The 23,600-nt window shown below is 35.9% G+C and overlaps 1 protein-coding gene across 1 annotated transcript in view; it reads left to right on the forward strand.

Annotated features, from left to right (window-relative positions):
* The first annotated feature begins 1,317 nt into the window (after nt 1–1,317).
* mtt (mangetout) overlaps nt 1,318–23,600 on the forward strand; it is an 84,269-nt gene continuing 61,986 nt past the window's right edge. The window contains exon 1 of the mRNA XM_089261793.1: nt 1,318–2,877. Coding sequence (XP_089117919.1) covers nt 1,719–2,877 — 1,159 coding nt within the window. The 5' untranslated portion in view covers nt 1,318–1,718. The remainder of the gene's footprint in view (nt 2,878–23,600) is intronic.

Below are 23,600 nucleotides of genomic sequence, written 5' to 3' on the forward strand. Positions count from 1 at the left end.
AAATATATTATAAATTATTTTGTGAAATTTATATATAATAATAATATATAAAAAATATATAATTTAATATGAGCAACTATATAACAAATTTATATACCTTATAGAACTAATTGCATCTTTAAAATAATGCATTGATTTACCGTATCATTAATTTATAATTTATAATAAGAATATTAATAACTATATATAATTTTAGTTTATATCATTTATAAAATATTTTGCGTTTTATGTAAAACTTTAACATAATTAGTAATAATTAGTTATATACAATTAATAATAATTAATAAATAAAAGAAATTTGTGTGATGTATATGATGTTATTTATATATATGTCGAAGCAAGTAGTATTAATATGTTGGCGCGCACTGTAATTGTGCTTACTACCTGCTCGCATATTTTCCCTTTTCTATATGCCTTCGTACTTATGCGTGTGGTTATAGTGTCGGTGTGTAATGAGGTTATATGAGTGTGGTTGTAGTTTTCGGCTGAGTTGTAGGAATTGATTTCATCATATTGCATCAGCCAATATTTGCATGTTGTCGCTTAAGAAGTACCGTTTTAGCGGGGCGACAGCGTTGTGTCGCTGTCGCCGAGTGAGGTTCGGGAGTAGGCACAAAGAATAATTGAGAGACACAAGTTAGTTGCGTCTAGGATTCAAGTGCGAACGAAACTCGCTGCGCGAAACGATGACCGATACTAATACTGTTCCGACATATATATATATTTTTTTTTTTGTTTTTTTTTTTTTTTTTTTGTTTTGTTTTGGTTTTGAACAGAAAATCAAGAGTATAGACATGTATTTTGATATATGAATGCAATTGTAAAAAATTAAGTACGTTAAAATTTGTATCTCTGCAGAAAATGTTTACAATTTTCTTTTGTTGACTAAGAGCTACCATAATATTTTTATAGTCTGTCATTCAAGGTAGCTTTATGCTAAAAATTTGTAGCTTTAATTCCGAGCACATTTACTCTTCGTCTGGCTGAGCCACGTTGAGGGGCATTCACTACGTGCTCAGGTTCGCTTGAGAGTAGGCAACGAGTCCTGAGGCTGAGTCCGTTTCGTAGTCGGACTTTAGTTTGGCTGTAAACATTTCTGGCACGCAACAAAGTGTGAAATGGGAAATAAACAAATGTTTGGCTCATTTTGATGTGCTTTTTTACTGTTCATTAAATTTGCTTAAGTGCACAACATTTATAATTCAGTTTCACTTAAAAATGCTTATTTATTTGTGCGTCTCCTTTTTTTCTTGTACTTTTATTCCTTTCCTGCCATTTGCTGCCTTACTCAACGAGTTTTGTGTTTTATTTGCAGTAACAGCGGCATCAACAACAACAACAACAGCAACAACATGCAACCGGAGCGACAACAAAGTTGAGATGCCTTAAAATGCTTGCCCACCAGAGAAGCAACAGCAACGACAACAACAGGAAGAACCACAGCAACATCGTGCGGAATTAGCGGACACATCAATTTCAGCTGGCAAAGGCAACTTAATTAAAAGTCGTTGCCCAACAGCAATTTTAAGCTGTTGTTTGTTGAAATTAATTGCAATTTATTTAGCAGCTCGACGAAAAGAAATTTTTGGTCACATTTCACGCTCTACTGTTGTTTTTTCTTTCCGGTTGCCAATGCCGTCGCATTGAGCCCACACACACACAGAAAGTGCTAGAGCGAGAGAGGGAGAGTGAGAGTGAGAGTGAGAAGAGCAGACGACATGTTGTTCAGTGGGGCAAGAGGTATGCTGCTGCAGCTGCTGCTGTTGATGCTGGCCAGCCGACGCTGCCAGGCGCAACAGCAACAACAATTGAGCAACAATAGCGCCGGCGAGCAATTATTGCTGCTGCCAGGTATGAATGCTGGCACTGCGATGCCAGCAACAGCTACAAGTCAAAGCTCAGCGTGGGCTGCAATCGCCTCAGGCAGCAATTTAAATGCACCGACAACAACAGCAGGCGCCATAAAAACCCAAAAGGGTCAAGTGCTGACGGCAGCTGATGTAGCTGCCAACAAACTGAAGCCAGCAACAGCAACAGCAGGAGTCACAGCAGCAGCAATATTGAATCCAGTGACAACAGCAGCAAGCGAGGCAATTCATATAGATAGTATGACATACGCCGCAATACCAATAAAAACTAAACGCATTGCGCCCACAGCAACGGCAGCAACAACAACAATAATGCCAGCAATTGCGACAGCTGTGGACAACAATACAAATTTAAACTTAAATATGCAGCTGAGGGAGGCAACGACAGCCACAACGGCAACATTGCTGAAAGCAAGGCCAACCATAAAAAACCATAATAAAACTAATTGGCAAACAGTAATGCCAACAATAACAGCAGCAACAACAACAGCAGCAACAGCAGCAGCAGCAACAACAGCAGCATCAATAGCAGCACCAACACAGCAGCAACATGAGAATGCAACATCAGCAACAAGCCCAACAATTGAGAGTAAAACGTTGCCCACGCTGCGTCTGTTGGGCAGCGCGAACATGGCTCAGCCCATGGACGATTCCCTGACAACAGCCTGGCTGAGCAATGCTCAGGCAACCGCAGCAACAGGAACGGGAATGGGAACGGGAACGGGAACAACAACTGCTGCCGCTGCTGGCTGGCCAGTGAAGCATGCCGCTGTGCTGGAGGGCGATGTGATTCTAGGCGGCCTGATGATGGTGCATTCGCGCGAGGACAGCATCACCTGCGGCCCGATCATGCCCCAGGGCGGCATTCAGGCCCTGGAGGCCATGCTCTACACCTTGGATCAGGTGAACCAGCAGCAATTGCTGCCGAACGTCACGCTGGGCGCCCACCTGCTGGACGACTGCGACAAGGACACCTACGGCCTGGAAATGGCCGTCGATTTCATAAAGGGTAAGTGCAGTCTACCTTAGTTCGCTTCAGCGGGCAGCGCAGCTCTGCGCCCCAATTGCAGCTGCAACATAGTTTGCAATATTTATGAGTCGGGGGCCCCATTCCCAGATCGTTTGTAAGGGTTTATTATATCTTTGTTTTGTTTTTTGTTGGCGCAATTTCGTTCATTTCAAGCGAGCACAAAGGCAAATTAAAATTGCAATTTGTGTTCGGGCTGTTGCCATTTGCTCGTTGGCGCTTAATTAGCATGCACCGACACGTGCCCAATTCCCTGGCCCCCCAAAAAGGATTGCAGAGTTTTTCACCTGCTCGCTGGCAATCTAGAAATGTTATTAAAACCGCTTGCTGTGCAAGTTTCAAGTGCGAGATTATATAACGGGTAAATCACTTGCAGCGCAGACTGGGCAAAGACTGTCAAAAGAGTTTCCATTAAATACCTCAAAGTAAATTATTCTATGCGGATGAATTTAAACTTAGTAATTTATTGCAATTAAAACTTATTTTTATATATTTATAATGTTTGTATAAAAGAATCGAGTACAAAGGATATCATTATATAAGCATATGACAGTTGCATTTAATTGTATCCTTGCATATAATCAAATGCAGTGTTTTTAATTAAATATTTCATTTGTTTGACATTCTAAGAGACTAAAGAACATACTAATTGCGGAAATATTTTATACATTGTATTTATGTAATGAATAATTATATAATTATTGCTTATTCCCATTCAATTTTATAGAATAAATAATAATTAAATATAAATAAATTAATTAATTAATTAAATATAAATAAGTAATAATTAAATTAATTTAAAAAAAATAAAAAAACAAATAAATAAATAAAAATACAAATAAATAAATAAATGAATTAATTTAATAAATAAATATATTATAATTAATACATAAATAAATAAATAAAAGAACAAAAATAATAAATAAAAAAATAAATAAATAAATACACAAATAAATTAAGAATTAAATCATTCACTAATTAACTAAATAAATGAATAGAGAATTAAATAAATAATACTCATGTGTATTTAATTATTAGCGATAATGAATTTTGAGTCCCATTGTTGTTATTATGAGAGTTTATATAAATATAATTATTAGGTGTTTTTAGCCTCTAATGGGGTGAGCTACTGAAATATTTCAGGCAAAGGTATTATATATGCTAAAGAATAGCTTTATATTGAGATCTCTTGTGCCTACCTCTGCCTATTAAACCATAAAAACTTCAATTTAAAGATATTGTTTAATATATATGCATAAAGTCAGACATTTATTATAGCAGTTGACCAAGTTAATAAAGTGGTTAAACCTTATATAATTCATAAGAATTTCCAAGAGAATTAATGCACGAAAATAAATAAATAAAATAAAGCATTTCATCTATCAGTAAACTCTTTACACTGGAAAATACATTTTTATATTATTTGTTTGTTTATTAATTCCATTTATTTGTATTTTTCTGTTTAATAATTTAAGACTTACAGGAAAGCGTGCATTAAATTGTGAATTAAATCACGAAATTCAACATAACTTTATATTTTCCATCATATGCTTCATTTTCCATTGGCTCAGAAAATTCATAAATTTATATCAAACTACGATGTGAATATTCTTCAAACATTAAACGGATTTACAACTGAAATGGAAAAACGAAAAACTGGCCGAGAGCATATTTATTCATTTAATAAGCAATAAAAATAGCTATAATATTGAGTAAATATGGGATATTGCGCAGTCTTATTTGATAGCAATTTTATTTCGACATTTCATGAACCAAAACTCAAATTGGAAAATATCAGAAATTCGCAGAGATTTGCGCATTTGCCACACTCTGATAGATTTGTTTGGCTAATCAAAACAAAATTTATTACTCTCTGGCAGATTTGTTGGTGTTTGTCTGACGAATGAACATATTCATATTCGCATTCGCATTCGCATTCATTCAAAATTATTCAGTTTCAATTCTGCTGCATTTGTTTTTAATTTCAACAAACTTTTGCGAATTGCAAAAAGTTAATTTAAATAATGAGTCGAATGTGCTGCCAGCTGATGGTAGAGAGAGAGAGAGAGAGAGAGAGATAAAGCATAGTTATTCCAATCAATCTAATTAGAAACGCGCATGCTTTTAGCTTAACGTGGCTAACGGGGCGTATATTTTTCATGGTTTATGCCACAGTTGACCAGTTCTAAATGCTATTTGAATATGGATCTTCCTTTTTTTATGATTTCTATTTATTCACTTTTTTATTGGGTCACCGCAAATGTTTCAATTTGCTTGCGGCACATTAAATCTCACATATACTGCAATAATGCTTCAACGCGCTGAAAGTTGACATAAAAATATCAAATAAAATTCGCATTTTTTTATATATATACCCTGCAATGATATGCAATAGGTAAATGCGATATGCTGGAGTCGTTCCTGTATTTTTAGAATAGTCTCAACTAGTCTCATCTACAAAATCTCACCTAGTCTATTCTATTCTCTTTTTATTTCATCTCGTTTCATCTAGTCTATAGTTATCTCGTCCACTCTAGTGTTGTCTTGGCTAATCTAGTCCATTCTCATTTAGTCTACTCTCATCTCACTCTTATCCATCTAGTGCAAGCTTATCCGTTCCCAGCGAGTCTCATCTTGTTTCATTCATTCTCAGTCTGTTCCATATAGTCTCCTGAACTGAACTCGAGTCTCCTGTCCCATTTCACCTGCGCGGTATCTGCTAGTCGTTCACCTCCAGCACTTTCGCCATGCTTTACCGGTGAGCTTTTATTAAATGCACATAGCACGTGAGTAAATTGAAAATCAAATATGAGCAGAGCTCAGTTAAAATGCCAGTTGCAATAATATTTTTATATCAGCGCATTTTTATTTACTACGGCTCCATGGAGGACCCGGGCGGACTGTGGCACATGCAACATAAATATGCTCAGATGACGGCTGCAGCTGAGTTCTGCCAGCAGCAATACAATGAATTAAAGTAATCAAATGAGAGCGGCAGCTGGATGAGCTGAAAGTGTAAAGTCTCTTGTTTTTTCTAGTTAAGAGCGATGTAGTGGGAGTGATGGGAAGTTGAAGGTGAAGAGATACCCTGTAGTCAATTGTAAAATAAATATAATAATAGTATACATAAATATATTAAATGTATTACATTAATTAAAATTCAGCATTTAATGAGCTCACTTAAAAAATATATATACATATATATTAAAAAAAAAAAAAAAAAATTATAATAATAGAATATAAAAATAAAATAAAATAAAATATTGTCCTATCGACTAAGAAAGAATAAAAAAAAATTATAATAATAAAAAAATAAATAAAAATAATATGGAACTCATCGATTATTCGAGGAAAATAAATATAAATAAATAAATAAATAAATATAAAATAATAATTTGCAATCTATCGATTGTTATAGGAAAATAGATAAATATAATAATTAATAGAGTAGATAAAAAAAAATCTATAAAAATATAAAAAATAATTATTAAATAAAATGTATTAAATAATAATAATAATAATAATAATAATAATAATAATAATAATAATAATAATAATAATAATAATAATAATAATAATAATAATAATAATAATAATAATAATGATGCCACTATCAATCTGATTATAATTAGAACTATTCTTATTAATGCAAACAATTTTATTTCATTTTGTTTTGACCTGTTGACAAATGACTTTTATATGTTTGTTCTTTAAAGAAATTTAAGCTCCTTGTTTAAGCTCCTTGTTCATTCCGCTGCTTCAACAATTCCCTTTGATCCACTTGAAAATTGTCAGGGTATTTCTTTCATGTGCTGACTTCAATCTGCCTGTAAGCGTATTAAAAATATCAATTAACATTTAAGAGTTTCCGCCCAATAGAATGCAATGCATTTTTTGCCTCATTTCCGTTCATGCTGCAGTCAAGTGTCGTTAATGCTCACGCACAGATACATATGCACATGTTCATTTAAACTCACACACACACACACACACACCCTTTTGCTCCATCTTTCTCGCTCTATCTCTCTGTCTGTCGCTTACTTGCTTAAAGTATTTCCATATATTATCGAGCGCAATTATTTGCTATAAAGCCGCAAAGCCAGCTACAAAAGGAATATATTGGACCTCATGCAGAGCATATACGACTGTTTAATACTTGTGCAAAAAAAAAATCAATTACATATTTAAATGTGAGAATGTGATATTTCATTAGTATTTATAGTGAAAATATTTACAAGTATGCTAGCTAGACAATTTACCTAGAAATGCAGACAGTCGCAATCAATTCTTTACCTCGCACCAATATGCCCTCTTCACTTAGCGCGAGCGAGCATTGTCAGCTGAGCTCGTATGCTTCCAGATGCGTGCAATCATTATGAGAATAAGAGTAGAGAACACAGGCCACAGACTATAGACTATAGACTCTATGGCTGCACATTGTATTAAGGAATGAGGACAGAGCAGGGAGTGAATGCGTTTCACATGTGCTCAGAGTCAGAGTCGCAGTCGAGTCGTAATATATTTGTATTACAATTTAATTAGTAAATTCAAGAGAAATTGGCATGCGACATGCCAGTGAGGTAATTCACAGTGTCACCGAGAGAAAGCTAGAGTTTTTTTTTACTCGAATTAGTCACAACCATATAGAGTTCGCTCTATTTGCATGTGTATGTGTGTGTGTGTGAGTGAGTGTTTATGTGTGGGTCTGTGAATAACAAAGCATTTTGCTGTTCAGCACTTGTCATTTGTGCCCCACAATTGTCTTTCACATTCTTAGCCCGGTTTCGATTTGCCTCTCTCTGTGTATGTGTGTGTTCGTGTGTGCCTGTCCAACGGGATACTTGGTATAATTAGCACTCTGTCAATGCGAGCTTTTGTTTGCTTGTGTGTGCGTTGTATGCGTTGTTTGTGCTTGTAGTTTGCAATAGCAATCTAATTGGGTTTGAGCTCAATGCATTCCTTTTCATTCGTTTTATGGCACATTTCCTCTTCCTGTTCCCAAATGTCCTTTGCCGTGCATTGAACCTTTTTATTATCTTTCGCCTCTGTGACGTTGGTAGAGACTAACATTTCTGTTGTGTCAACAGGGCTGCTGCTGTGGATGCTGTTTAGGGCTGTTAACTTGCAAAGGGAAAAGCTTTGGCTGCATTGGTTGGTGTCTTGACTAATGTTGTGCTGTGGACGCTGTTAAAGGAGTACTATGCTGAGGCAACTGCTTAACAGTGTTTTGGTCTTGTGAGATTACATTTGCTTTTGGGACAGTTAGCTTAACAGCGAAAATAAGTAAATCATTTTTTAATAAATTTTGTTTTCGGTATAGCATAAATACCATATTTTTTAATATAAAATAAATAAAATTATTTATTTATCAATTTATTTATTCATTATTTTTTAATATTCATATTTAACTTGAAAAGAATATTAATTTGAATTTTATTTTATTCTTATTTGTTTTTGCGCTGATTAAATACACATAAAATCTCTCTCATTGCAAGCACTTACATTTAATATTAATATTAACAAATGCACATTTCCGCTTACGAAATGTTTAATGTGTTTGCGAGTTGCGCCTGATATATGCTGCAGAGCACGTTTCATTGATTTCTGAATTAATTATAAGCCCGCTAATGAAAACGATGCGAGTGCTAAGTGTTTCCATTTAAAGCTGTTGCAGTTTAATGAGCTGCATTAAGAGCGCGAATTGTTTTCATTCGTGCGGCCATTAACTGAATATTCATTCCAGCGGGCAGGAGGCATGCATATATTATGCACACATAACTGTAAATCGATGAAAATGTTAAACTATTTATATATTTTATATACATATACATATATGTGAATATACATATGTGAATATATATGTTAAATGATGCCGTTTAACGATCTGGCGACAGCTTCGCTCGCAGCGAAATCAAAATCCGAGTCGCTGTCTTCACTGACCCAACTACATATATTTGTAAATTGAAATTTTATTTTCTTTCGTTACGCACACACTTACGCACACACACGCAATCACTCACACACACACATACTTGGGCACCCTCATCAAAAGGCATATAAAAAATGTTTATTTGCCATGACACGAAGGCAACTCTGGCAACGCTATGCCTCTCCCTCTCCCTCTCTCTCTCTTTCTCTTTGCCTACTCATATCAGTTTAATTTGCCACAGCCACACACACATACATGCACACACATCTCATTCACTCTCGTTGTTTTTATACCCTTAAGCAAAAGGTTTTTTGGAGGTAATTTTGGGTATATTATTATTGTGCTAATGATTGTTATAGATAGAAAAGAAGGCGTGGCAGAGTGCATACATTATTTATACAAATAAACATACATCTGTATGCATATATATTTTAGCATTACTCTGAAGTTTTTCCAGCTGTATTTGTATTTCTGAAAAAACACAAATAATTATACACAAATGTCCCAGCAAATTATTAATTAATTTCTGCGAAATTACAAAGTCAGTTTTTATAGCGAAAATACACTTATTTTTTAGTTGAGCATCAACTTCTGTCTTTGATAAGATGAATATATATATGCTTTCTCTTATTAAATTTGCTTTAAAGCAGAAGTAAACTTTTTCTAAATTTGCTCTAAAATATTTGTTGAGTTGCTGCAGAAGCCAATTTTGTTTTAATAATTTTATAAAAAAAATATATATAATATAAAATATATAGCTATATAAGTATATGAAATATATAGATATATTTATCAATTTGTGTCTTTGTCCGAACAGATGAATTCCGCTTGAAAGAAACAAAACAAAATCACGCTCTCATTCTATTTTTCTCCCTCTCTGGATCTCACTTCCTTTGTCTGTCTGTCTCTCTCTCTCTCTCTCTCTCTCTCTCTCTCCCTATTTCTCTCACTCTCTCTATTTCTCTTTCTTCTTCGTCGTCTGCCTGACTCTGTTTTTCACCTATCTCTCTGTCTTTGTTTGTCCTTATGCGACTTTATCTCTTGCTATCTGCTTCTCTCCCTCTATCTATTTATTTATCTCTCTCTCTCTCTCTCTCTCTCTCTCTGTCTCTCTCTCTTATTTAGGGTATCTTTTGGTTCATCATCGTCTCTCCCTTATTGTTCTTCTCGTTCGTATGTTCATCTGTTTGCTGTTGTTGATGCTGCTCTTGTTGTTGTTGTTGTTGGCGCTTGGCACTTAATGGAATTTGCCGCTTATGCGTTACGCATGCCGGGCATTATCCTTGCTTCCTTCGTCTGCATTCCGTTTCCGACAAAATGCGAGACGCGCTCCTTTACTTTGCCTGCATTGCCGCTTGGCGATTGACACACATACACACACACTTACGCACACATTTCCTTCACACACACACACATATTTCTTAAAAGCCGTTGACTTGCTGCCTCTTTGGCAAAAAGTTGTTGTTGTTGTTGTTCTCTCTCTCCCTTTTTGTTTGCGCTTTTGTTTTCCGACTTGCGTTCGTCTCGGCCCGCTTCTTGCCTGCTTTAGCTTTGATTGCTAACAAGATTTTATTGGTTGCTCTCACAGAGCCTAATTTACTTATGCAACTTGTCTAGAAATACACTTATATATATATATGTGTGTGTGTGTATATGTACGAGCTTATCTGTTGCTGTCGCTGTTGTTAAAAACTTAATCGTATTCATCGGATTTATAATGTCAAACATATGCTTGCTCTACGATAATATCTGTGTATTGCTGCTGCTGTTGACATCCTCGACTGTTTTCCTCTTTCGGCTGCTCATATCAGTTTCCATGCGCCCCTGAAGGTATGCAATACGAAATTTGACGCAATCGAGCAGCAGCAGCAGCAACAGAGTCGACATTTGTCTCATATGTGTCTCAACTGCCTTTGGCTCGTGTTTGATACTTGCCGATGCTGACACAATGAGCATATTGGTTTTGTGCAGCATGCGATTGCCTGTGCGTCCTTAACATGTCTTAGACATAGCTGAAGGTTATCATGAATTGGTTTTTGGTTTTCCATTCCTCTTTGCCTTTAAGGTCTGGCAGAAAGTAGTAAATTAATGCACCTCACACAAGTTGAATATTTTCTTTCATCATCAATCATTATTAGAGCTTAGATTCTTCCATCAATATACATTTCAACTCCATCAAATGAATTTGAATAATATATTTATTAAAGAGCATTAGGCATTCGTTTTTATTCACCTGCCGCTCGTTTTTATCTCGTTTAATAATCGGCCGTCTAGTCTGCATGCTACAAAATATATGTTTTCTTTTATACTGCTTGTGTCTCTCCCTCTCTCTCCCTCTCCCTCTCTTTCCCTCTCTCCCTCTGCTAGTAATGCAATACTTTAGCCATTTGTATTTGAGCTGGCTCGAGGCGCAGGGAAACCGGATAGCAATCACATGTCTGGCTGGCGTTTAACAATACATTCTGCATACCCTGTAACGTGGCGATGGACGTTTGGTGTCTTTGGATGTGCTAAGTTTTTAGTGCAAATATTTTGCTACTTGCGGAAAATCTTTTTACAGTCCAGCAGGGTGAATGGCTGCTTTTCCTCTCTGCACTGAGGACTTATCCGCAGTGTGGCACTCGCTCGACTCTTGATTGTTACCTCTAGGAAATGTATAAAATGAAGAAGAAGCAGAAAATAAATAAATAAGTAAAATGGCAGCAGCAGCTTTCCTTTGTGCAAATGGGAAAAAACCCCAAGTGAACTGGCACAATTTAAATGCGTATAATTCCAGCATGTCCCGAGCAGGAGCAGGAGCAGGAGCAGAGCAGGAAGCAGGCAGTCAGCCAGCCAGCCAACGAAGCGGCAAACAACTGTTGTCGGAGACCGAGGCCAAAGTCGGCGCTTCGTGGTCAGTGGCTGCAATCACAGTTCTTCTGGCAGCAGTCGTTACACAAAGATAGTTTCAGATTCCATTACAAAACACTTTACTAGGGGGCCAGAGACCTGCTACTTTATATGTCAGCTCTGCCTCTCTCTCTCTCTCTCTCTTCCTCTTTATCACAGACTTTTGCAGCTGTTGCTGTTGAGGCTTTCACTATTTCCCGTAGATCCCAAAAATGTCATGCAATTAAACAATTTATATTCGGAAGCTGCGTGTGCATGGAGACATCTAAATTTTATGGTAGAAACTTTATTTGAATTTGTTGTACATTTTGTAATAACCAAAGGATAAAGGATACAAATAATAAATTTGGAAATATATTAAAATAAAATACTCTTAAAAAAGTTAGTATACTTTAGTTAGAATTATTTAAACTTTCTAAAAATGTAGGATTTCTTGAAAATTATATATATGGAAAAGTTGAAAAATAAAAATCAACTTTTTGATATGAATTTGATTTTTTGTTAATCTTAAAAAAATGAAAAAAAAAAATAGATAAAAATATTTATATATATTTTAATACATTAATTCATATAAAATTATTTTATTATAAAATAAATATACATTTTTATATAATATAATTTTGTATAAATATTAAAATAATTACTAATATTTTGTTTTCTAATTTTTTATTTTTTAAGACTATTTATTAAAATGTATACTATTTACAGAATAATATACAAATGTATACAATTTTATTTATTTATTTATTTATTTTATTTTATTTTTTGTAGTTTATAATTATTTACCAACCATTGTTTTCATTGTTTGCCTTTTATGTAAAATATATATTATTTATTAAATATCTCAGCTGTCATTTCTTGCCCGTTGTATTTAAACTCGACTTAAATTCGCCGGCTCTTATTATTAACATTTATTAATATTATATTATATGCATAATACTATTTGCATGTCTCATTATATAAAACTGTCGAGCAGTTAAAATATTATAATTCACACCATTGATCTTCTCAAACGCCTCCCCTTCATACCCAACTTCCCCAGCTTCTCTGGCAGTCGCAACGAGCCCGAAAATTCTTTGCTGTGTATCAAACTTCCTCCATGCAGTTGCCCCTGCAAGTGTTATACGCCTTCGAATGTATGCCAGCTCTCCTGCCAGCTGTTATATTGCTTCTCCAGTGCACGCAAACAAGTGTTTGTTCCATTCATGAATTGTCGCTTGCCGACTAACCCACTGGCCCCGATTCGCGCTGTCTGAACGAAGGGCGAACTGTGCTACTCACACGAACTTTTTAGCACACACAGCCCCGTTAGAGAAGTTCGTGCTGCAGACGAAGCAGCACGCACGACTCGTGCGCTCGGACGCCAATTTGGCTTTGAGCCGCTGAAGCATCGCTGTGGACTCCTCAGTTGCACGCCGGCCCTACAACGATGCAGACGCGCCTTCGGCAGCTGAACGAATATAAATAATAACAGTTATCGCTTGACAGCTTAAAGTGAGCGCCCGAGCATTAATGCGGCTCACCCTGGGCTAGCTAAGTGTAATGTCTAACGGTTAATGTGAGTCGCAGCGAAAGAGAAAGTGCTCAATAAATAAATACATTTCATATGTTATAAAATGTGAATAATAAATAAATTTATTGTGGAAATTCATAAAAATTAAACTGAAATTCACAATAAAAAGTGTGGTAAGCTGAGAAGATGGAGACAGAGTTTCTAAAAGGAGATCCGAAGTGCCGCGCATTGGAAAATTTAATTTTATTTAAACAAATTGTGCTCATTTTTCTGTGGTATTTAATTGAATTGGTAAATTTTTTGAAATAATCTGCAAGAAAAAACAAGCACAATAAACAAATTTTATATATAAACAAAAAAAAGCTGGTAAAATTAATAACAAACTGAAAAAAAAAATAAATAAATAAAATACTATTTTGCTCCTCATTAATTTATGCAATGAAAAATGCGACACGGTTTAATAATCAAATATACTATATAATCAGGAAAAGCTCTATACATTCATATATGCTGCTAACCAATTTAAGCATTAAAAATAAAAACTTGAACATAATATTTTACACTATATTTTTTTTATATGATGTTTGAATTATGGTGCTAAAAAAAAGTTTTGCATTGTAATGTGCATAAAAAATTAATTTGAATACATAAACTTTTAAGCAACCTCCGCTTCAAAAGTTTTACATTGGAAATTGCCGCAAAAAATACAGGATCAATGCATACTCAAAATAAATAAATAAATAAATAATATTAACTGAAAAAAAAATCTTAAGAAAACAAATTGAAAAAAAATACATGAAAAAATTTAAATTATTTAAAGACAAGTATATATATATGTATATTTTGCTGCGCAAAAAAAGCTAAAAGCTATAATTATAGTTAAAAATAATATTTTGTTTGTTATTTAAAACTTAAAAAAAATAAATAAATATAATATCAGATTCCCAGGCAATATTCTCTAAAGACCCAGTCAGCAGCTTCTTATTAAGCCAGTAAAGTATAAATTATAAATACAAATGCTTAGATAGCCGCCAGAGCAGAACTAATTCAATTAGCTTAATACACAAATAAATTCAAAGCTTCAATTTTTTTCTCTTTTTTTTTGCATTTCTTTTCTTTTCTCTGTGGCTAAGAAAGAGCTGGTCATACCGGTGTCACTTCAAAAGAGGGCCCAAACAAATATTAATTAATATAAATCTAAATAATTCTGTGCGCTTCGTCTGGCAAAAACTCTGGCCAAAGTGAAAGCGAAGGAAGAAAATAGAGAAAGTCAAAGAAAGTTTGTGCCTTGCTTTATGTTCTACCTTTAATTATAAGTTGTTTTTTTTTTTTAATATTTTTCAAAATGAACTTTGTCAAGTTGTTGCGCTGTTGGCCGCTGACTGGGCACTTTTTTTTTCCGTTGCTGTTTTCAAATTGAAAATAGGAAAAGTTCACTGTGGCCGAGGCTGAGGCTGAGTCTGGGAGAGTACAGGAGGCTGTGGAGGCTGGAGGCGTTGAAGTATTTTAATTAAAGTGCTGACAGTGGGAGAAGCCATCAAACTGATCGTCGTGCTGGCAACCAGCAAATTGTCCGTTAGTTTCTCTACTCATTCAGTAAAGTAAATGGGTATATTGTTGTTGTGCACTATTTTAAGCTAGAGACTTGAACTTTGGAACATCCTTGAATGAGAAAATATCAAAACATTCTCGATCCATCAATTACCAAGCCGTGGCGTGTTAAATCGTAAAATGAATCAAGCCGCGTTTGGATCTTGAATAGGCATTCTGCAGTCAATAATACCCAACTGCAAGATTTTTACTTGTTGTTTTTTCGTCTGTCTGGAAAACAAGTTTTTCCTGTTGACTAATTTTTTGTCAACAACAAGAATTTTAGCCAATTTACCAAAATTTTTCCACATTCGAAATAATATGTATTTGCTTTGCAAAGGGCCAAGAGCAAATGAAAGCCCAAATGGTTAGAAATTATGCAAAGCCGTTTGCCGTTGCTCATACGGCACGTAGGCCACAGGTGTGTTCTGATAAACTTTTTTTTGGGGGCGGCCTGTTGCGGCTAATGAACAAAAGTCGACCGCCTCTGAGGCAATTAAAGTCATTTTAAACTAATTACGAAATTATGCAAAATTTACCAAACATTTTCCAGCCTCATGCATGTACTTGGCAGCAAAAATCACTGGGCACGGCGGGCTCAGATAAAAGCAGAGTCAAGTTAACTGAGCGAACGAGTGTTGCCAGACCCAATAAAAATGAAATTATAATAAGGCTGTGCGTGTGCGCGTGTGTGTGTGTGTGTGTGTGTATGGGTGTATCTGTGTTAAAATCTGCTATCCCTGTTCTTCATGCTTAGCTGGAGCAGGAGCAGCAGCAGGAGCAGGAGCAGGAGCAGCATGAGCATCAGCCTCAGCTCCAGCAGGATATTTAATTTCCTTGCTAGGGCAACAATCGCCTGTCTTTTGAAAATTGTATTTCCAGTTTAAGCCCATTAGCAATGGGTGCAGCTCTCAGCCGGCTCAACAGCCAGGATATAGGTTGGGCTTACCTCTGTCCAATAATTACAGGTGCCCCGGTCCTTATACAAATCTCCAGCTTAGCTGGCATTGTCATGTGTTCGCCTCTGTTTCAGTTTCACTGTCAGTTTAGTTGGATTTCCCTCTGGCTCTCTCCGGTCACGTTCGGCGTGTGTGCCATGACATATGCGAACCAGCCGCCCAAGGGGCGGTCGTTGACACATTGTCGTGCGAGCCCGGACTGACCCTTGCTTAATTATAACGGCATCTCCTCTATTAATGAAGCCGAGCAGCTCGTTACGCGTTTATCATACACCCTTTAGGCCAGATGAATCTGCATCTCTTTCGCAGACAGTTTCGCATTTCTTATCAGCCATTTCTTTTGGGAGTCAATATATCAAGTGCAAGCTGCATCGTCTTTAGCATTCAGTCGCGTTACACAGAAATTTTCAGCTCAAGCCACGAGCATTAAAATGCGATTTGGCATGCATGGCGTATGCAATATATTTTCCAGAGATCTGCAGCAGCAACAGCAACAGCAGCAGGAGTAGCTACAGCTGACTCGAATGATAAATGTCTGGGATAGTAAATTTTCCACTTTGAATCTGGCGCTGCCATTGGCAAAGCCATAAAGTAAAACGAATATGTGGATGGCTTTTATAAGTTATTAATGATTTATTTCTGCATACTATTCGCAATTGTAGCCATTGAAGTATCTGGCGTTGTAGTCAAATTTAAATAAACCTTTGAATAACTTGAGTTTTCGCCTGTTGTAGTTGTGCGACCTTTGCCCGGGCAAAGTTTTTCTTAGCTACAAATCTTACACCTGGCGTTTCTCATTTCCTGTTGTCGAGCCAAAGGAATTTCTGGCCCTAAATCTTTCATTTGACATCGATAACTTAAGGCGACTTTGAAGTTGGAGAAATGAATAAAAAATATGGGAAAAAGTTGCTCTTGCGTATTTTTAAGTCGTTTTATTTAGCGTAACTTTGAGTTTTCAACAGAGATTTGGAGCTAAAACTTTAATTTTTTATAGGGCATTTAATGATGTCTTTGCAGTGCTTAAAAGTGAATTAAATGTTGTTAATAAGAGATTAAAGTAAACGGCTTTTTACAAGTATTTTTAATGGCTTATAAATATATATGTTTATACATATATGCATATTTATATATATTCTTTGTACCGTTTTGGGTATTATAAAGGCTAAAAATGAGTATAAATTAAATTTAAAATTGATCAACTTCATATTTTTGCATAAGCACTTAGAGAGATTAAGTTCTCATTCTGCCCAGACGACTTGGGACTGCAGCTTCAAGCTCTGTCTCTCTCTCTTTTTCTCTCTCTCTCTCTATCTCTCTCTATCTCTCTCTCTCTCTCTATCTTTCTCTCTTTCTTTCTCTCTCTCTCTCTCTCTATCTCTCTTTCTCTTTCTCTCTCTATCTCTCTCTCTCTCTCTCTCTCTCTCTCTCTCTCTTTGCCCCTGCACATGTACTAAGAAAAGACCAAGGTCAACCTTTTCTGAATCAAGTCTTGACCTAAACCAATTCAAAATCTTAATTATTCCAAAAGCCTTATCCGTATGTACTAATATTATATATATTTTTATTTAGAATAAATTTATAAATTTAATTAATGTTTTTATGAAAAAGTAAATTGAATATATAATAAATATAATGAAAAATTTCGTTAGGTAAAAAGGGAATTTTTAATATGAACTATGAACTTTCTCTATCTGTCATATAAATATATAAATATCTTATATATTAATTTAAATTTAATTAAAGTGATTTAATGTCTGCTTAGATTATGTTGCCTAAGCTAATAAGTAAATTTAATATATCAAATTAGCATGTAAAGCCAACATATTTTCCCAATATCTACGTCAATCAAGCAATTAGCACATTAAATTTTCTGTATTTAAGTCTTTGAATAATAAACTGATGATAAAATGATGATATAATTGCATAGCAAATGCATTGAAATAAAATTTAAACCGTTTAATATTTAAAGCTGTGTCTGCTTTTCTTCAATTTAATTTCCAAATGAATTCATTAGCTCACTCACTGCAGGTATATTTATGCATACACGACTCAACGGCTATATTAGCATACCTCAATTCATTTACATATTTAAAGCTTATAATCTGCTCATCAATAACTATCTATAAATAAAATAAACACTAATGTTTGTTGGAGTTAACTATGTTCCTTAAACTCTGGCAAGAACTTTCGACTATTCGCATCAGTTTGTCATTGTCAGGAATGTTGGCCGAGTCCATTTGGCATCCAGTGGCATCTAATTGCATTTTAATGCACTATAATTAATTACAAATTTGGGTTTGAGCATTCCCCTTTCTCCCTCTCTCTCTCTCTCTCTCACTCTATCTCTGCCTCACTCACATCAGTGCTGCAAATGCTCAAATTTGTTTTACTTTACCATTCCACCGGGTTTTGATTTAAAATTATATGTATACAAAGGAAAAGCCACGCACATTTCTTGCTCAGAAAATTAATTTGATAAAAATAAATACTCGTTTGGCTGAGGAAAGTCAAACATTATGTGTCGTGTGGCAGCCGAAAGCTAATTAATTATGCCGCATGCAGCTCGGAATTATAGCTAAAATAATTAAATGCCCCTAATGAGCCACCGATCCACCGCACGCAGGCCAACCACAGCTTGCCAGAGGAAAGGCGTTAATTTATTTATGGCCCAAGAGCAGAAAGCCTTTAAAGCTCATTTGCAATTCGCATTCGCATCAGGCCTTACCTGTTGCCCAGACACGCCATAAATTCTCATGAGTCGAATAATTAGAAAATCAAATAATTGGTTTGCGCCAGCAAATGCAGACAGAGTGCAGCGGGTAGGGGGGGTGCGGGCGCTTGCTAATGCTGGGTGGCGGTGGGTGGTTCGCAGGCGTAGGTCCAAGCGTCTTTCGACGGAAACGGAAATAGCCCAACTGCGTTCAACTTCAATTCGAGCAAACTTCTACGCTCGCTGCACGGAATAAGCAAACGATGAGGCTGTGCTGTTCCAGCAGAGAAAATCTCCCAGTTCTTGTGCGGGTTTTGTTAATTGAAGAATAGAGGTTGGAGAAATTAATATAAATATATGTAGATGTTAATAAACATTTGTTTAATTTAATGACAGGGTATAAGATAAATGTGTGTACGTTTGAAAGCAGAAAGTTTTTTATGGATATATAAATAAAATATTAATATAATAAAAAGTCTCGTTAGGTAAAAGAAGTTTTAAATATGAACTATGAATATCTCTCTCTCTCTCTCTATCTCTCTATCCCCCCTCTCTCTCTTTCTCTCTCTCTCTCTCTCTCTATCCCTCTCTCTCTCTCTCTCTCTCTCTCTCTCTATCTCTCTGTCTCTCTCTCTCTCTCTCTCTCTCTCTCTCTCTCTCTCTCTCTCTCTCTTTGTCATATAAATATATAATATATAAATTTATAATTTATCCATATAGAGTTTGTATTAAATTTCGCATTGAATAACTTACAGCTAAAAAACTAGAAGTAGGTAAATATATTTCATTTATTAAGTCGTATAATATTAGCAAACTTGAAGTAAATATTAAAAGAACTCACTCACAAAAATTTTAATATAAATGTTGTTAAAAATTTTGTTTGATTGCTCGACTTTGCTTAGTTTTAAACTAAACGTTTTACTGAAAATAAAACAATAAATAAATAAATATAAAAAAAATGAAATAAAAATCTTGGCAATCTACAAATGAATTCCCTATTTCATATATGAGCTGTTTATTTATATTTAAATATATTATGTATTCTTTCAATTTTATATGCACATTTGACACAAATACTTAAACTTGGAACACACTTAAGTTCCGTGTAGACTGTCTGCGTTCAGGTTTGTGTGTTGCGGCCAGCCAAACGCTGAGAGCGAAACTTGTCAAGCGTGGCTGTGATTCACGCCTCGCCGTTCACGTATTTATATACATCAAGTTCTGGAACTAGGAGAAAAAATAAATAAACAACAGGAAAACTAACCAACAAAAATTTGCGAGTTGACTGCTGCAACACGCAAAAGTTTTGGCATACTGCGCAGCGGTGGAAACTTTTATGATTAAGTCAATTTGATGTGGCAGCCAGAAGGTGGCTGTCAGAGCCGTGAGCAGAGAGCCGTGTGGCCTCTTCTGCAATTCGGTTCCACTGCCAGCATTTTGACCCGCTTTAAAATGTGTCCATGAAGCGTGGCCAAAAGCAGAGTCAGCCCAACGTCAGATAAACGCCACTAATTATGCAATTAATGTTTGCAGTAGCTGGCTTCCTTTTTTCGTGTGTGTGTGTGTGTGGGCGTGTGACTGTGTGTGTGCGTGGGATGACCCGCAGTTTTACGAGCTCTTTTATGGACTCTACCGTACTTTTTTTTTTAAGCCAAATACTCGGATGTTGTTTTATTGCAATGACCAGTGCTTAATTTTAAATTGTTTTTAGATAAGCTTTAATTGAGTTCGCTGAGCCAAAAGTTAAATGGAGCTTTGGCTTTAGCGGTCGAGCGTCTTGCCAGATATAAGCTCTTGCTCTCTCTCTCTCCCACCCTCACTCTTTGCTGGCCAATGCGACAGATAATATTAGCAATTTAATATGGGAGAGAAGAGAAAACTTTTCAAAGAGGCTGCTCGGCCAGGCACTCGTGGCCAAAAGTATATATTATTAAAAGTTCAACTCAATTTGGTTGAGGCGGGGCGGTGCGCGGCATATCACATCAAATTCATGTCATAAAACATAATGAAAACAAATGCCGCAACAAAATCACGGCACGGCACACCAAATTGATGGGCCGCAGCCAAATTAAAGCACACTTGAGGATGTCGAATTAAATGCGTGTATATTTACATGCATATACATTCATATATATATGTGTGTGTGTGTGCTTATGTTTTCCTTTTGTTCGGCTAGCGGCTATAGCCGTAAATATGCCAGCTCGCTATTTATTAGTCGCTGGCATACAAATATATTGTAGATGTGTGTATTAAATATATAAAGCTATAAAATATTTAGTACTTAGTTTTGTGCACTGTGCATGTGTGCGTGTGCTGCAAATAAAAGCCTGCTGGAATGTTAAGCATTCTTGAAAACGTCAGACAATAGACACTGTGGTAATGATCTTTTTGTTGCTCATATCCAGGCGTAATTCAGGGGAGTTGGCAACCCAAAAAACCCACAAAAAAACAAGGAGGAAAAAACAACCAAGAACCAACAACGTAAAACAAGAACAAATAAACAAAGGCATGAACACACACACGCACACACATGCATGCATAAGCACACTCTAACATACTCTTCACACACACACACACACACACTCACACACATATGTCAATTTATTTGCTTGTTTTTGTCATGACTTTGCGCTTTTGGTTAGCACAGAAAATAAATATAAAAAGAACATTCGTTTTTTGGTTTAAATACGCTTTTATTTTTGTTACATTTATTTTTATTATTTTCTATATTTATTTTTTTGTAGATTCACAAAGCAAGCGGATTATTATTTTGTAGCCAAACTCAACGATTCAGCATTGAAACAAAGGGAAGTCAAACTGCATCTGTTAAGTCAAATGCACATAGTTTTTAGCCCGTGACACGTGTGGCATATTTAAATCGGATTTATGCCTCGCCCACTTTATGGCCATTTAACTGTGGCCACCTTTTGCGCCGCTTTCACAAATTGCTCGACTTAAATGAAGAGTTTACATTTTGTGCCCGCTGGCTGAGATTTAAGAGCAGCTGCTGACTTGAATTATTACACAAATTTAAATGTGGAAATTAATTTAATTTATAGCCGACTTAGAGAGGACAGTGCTTGAGTGTAGCGAGCGTGTGGGCTGAGTATTTATTAAAATTGTTTCTTAAATGGTTTCCCGGAAGAAAAGTATTCTCATTCAAAATTCATGAATGCTTGTGTGTACCTTGAGTGCATTGAAGGGTTTTTATGAATTTTTTATTATTTTATTTGTTATATATAAATATTGACTTGGCCGACTCTATAAAGATATACCATATATATATTTATTACATTATTTTATGAATATTAATAGTAAATATTATCTTCCAATATTACACAGTGCGTATACGTAATATTTACATTATGAATTGTTTGATATATTTGCACTTACTATTTGTATTCATTCATTATTCATTAAAATATTTGTACTCTATATTTGTATGATGAATTCATTGCAAAAGACAAATTCTGGGCACAATAATTTGGCGAATATATTTCACTTATACGTATACTTAATATAATTTGAGCCCTGAGCAATATTCGTTGCATTGAGAATAGTCATTAGGTTTGTTACAGGCAGAGGAAGGCGTGGCTGTCTGCACAAAGAATAAAGTATATATTGCTATTAAGTATATATTATTATTATGGAGTATAAATTATTTCCAAACAAGAGTCAGAATTTGGAGCTTTTCATCTGCCCCTACATTCATCTGTTTCTATGCATATGCTCTAAAAATATAAAATATATATTTATTTTTGGCTATATTTACCAAGAAAACTAAAAAAGAGAAGAGACTGTCATTGTATACAAACGATTCCCAGACTTTTTATCTCTGTCTCCCACATCTCCAACACTTGTAGAGTTGATTTCTACATTCGTCTATCCTTGGACTTCATGCCCATTACCCTCTAAAAGTCTTTCGGTGCCAGAATAAAGGACATCAAGCGAATTAAGCAACTACTCTGCATATGTCTATATATAGATGGCAGTATGAATGCATGGAATAGCTGCTCGTCATTGTGGAGCGGGCAGCTCCCAGAAGATTGCTGTCGACTCGACCATAAGTAAACGAAACGTATAATAAAAGTATTCATAAATATATGCAACTCACTGTGAACTAGCTGCTGGTTGATTCTGAATAGAGTATAGCTCGCCAAGCCAAATGTAGACAAATGTTTTCGTACACGCATCCATAGCTAATTTTACGCCTCTTCTCGTCATGGGCTACAGAGTAACTCCCAGTCAGGCACTTCCATCTAGACTCAGTCTCAGAGGTATTACTGAAGCTGCGACTACTCACTCCTAGGCGAATTCAGAGCGTCGTGCTCGTGTCACGGCTCAAGCGAGCATTACTAGGCGACAAGCTCCGGCCAGGAGGACATTACAAATGGCCGTCGCCTGTAAGTAGGCAACGAATTTGTTGTTGTTTTCAATTTGCGTTAGCCCCGCAATTGCCGTGCAAGTCACGTGCCGAAACAAAGCAGCTCGCACATATATTTTATAAGCCAGCGCTAACCAATATGTCATGCCAAATGTAAGGGCGCCGAGGGGGCGTGGCCAGAGGAGGTGAAAAATGCACTTGCCCCCACTCAACTGTGAGAGAGAGAGAGAGAGAGAGAGGAGGTACTCGGACGAGTACAACACTTATGCCTGTGTCGTGTGTCGTTCGTTGTGTACTGTGTGTTGTTTTGTTTGTTGTGTGTCGTGTGATTTATACGACATTTCCACATACACATTTGCTTGCCATTAACATTTTGCTTTGTTTTTCTCTGCTGCTGTCCTCGAATTGCGAATACGCCTCATTTGAAAAGCTGAACTGCGGCTAATGTTCTTGCCATTGCTGTTATTTCTGTGGCCATTTGCTGCCATTTGACCATTCGGTTATTTGTCCTGTCAGTGGCCGAATGTTAGTTCATTTTCATATCACAATTGCCGGCCCAAATAAAATACCTATTGCCCGATTAAAATAGATTTCCCCCAGCAGCGAGCAATATGCCTATTGCCATAGTTGATTTTGACAATTGTTCCCTAATTAGATGTCAACTTGAGTGCTTTTTGCGTAAACATTGATTGCCATTAGTTAGAGCGCGGCGAGCAAATATTCAATTTGTT

This window comes from Drosophila navojoa, chromosome 5, assembly GCF_054131105.1.
Source record: "Drosophila navojoa isolate 15081-1374.11 chromosome 5, UAZ_NAV_1.0, whole genome shotgun sequence".
Lineage (NCBI taxonomy): Eukaryota > Metazoa > Arthropoda > Insecta > Diptera > Drosophilidae > Drosophila > Drosophila navojoa.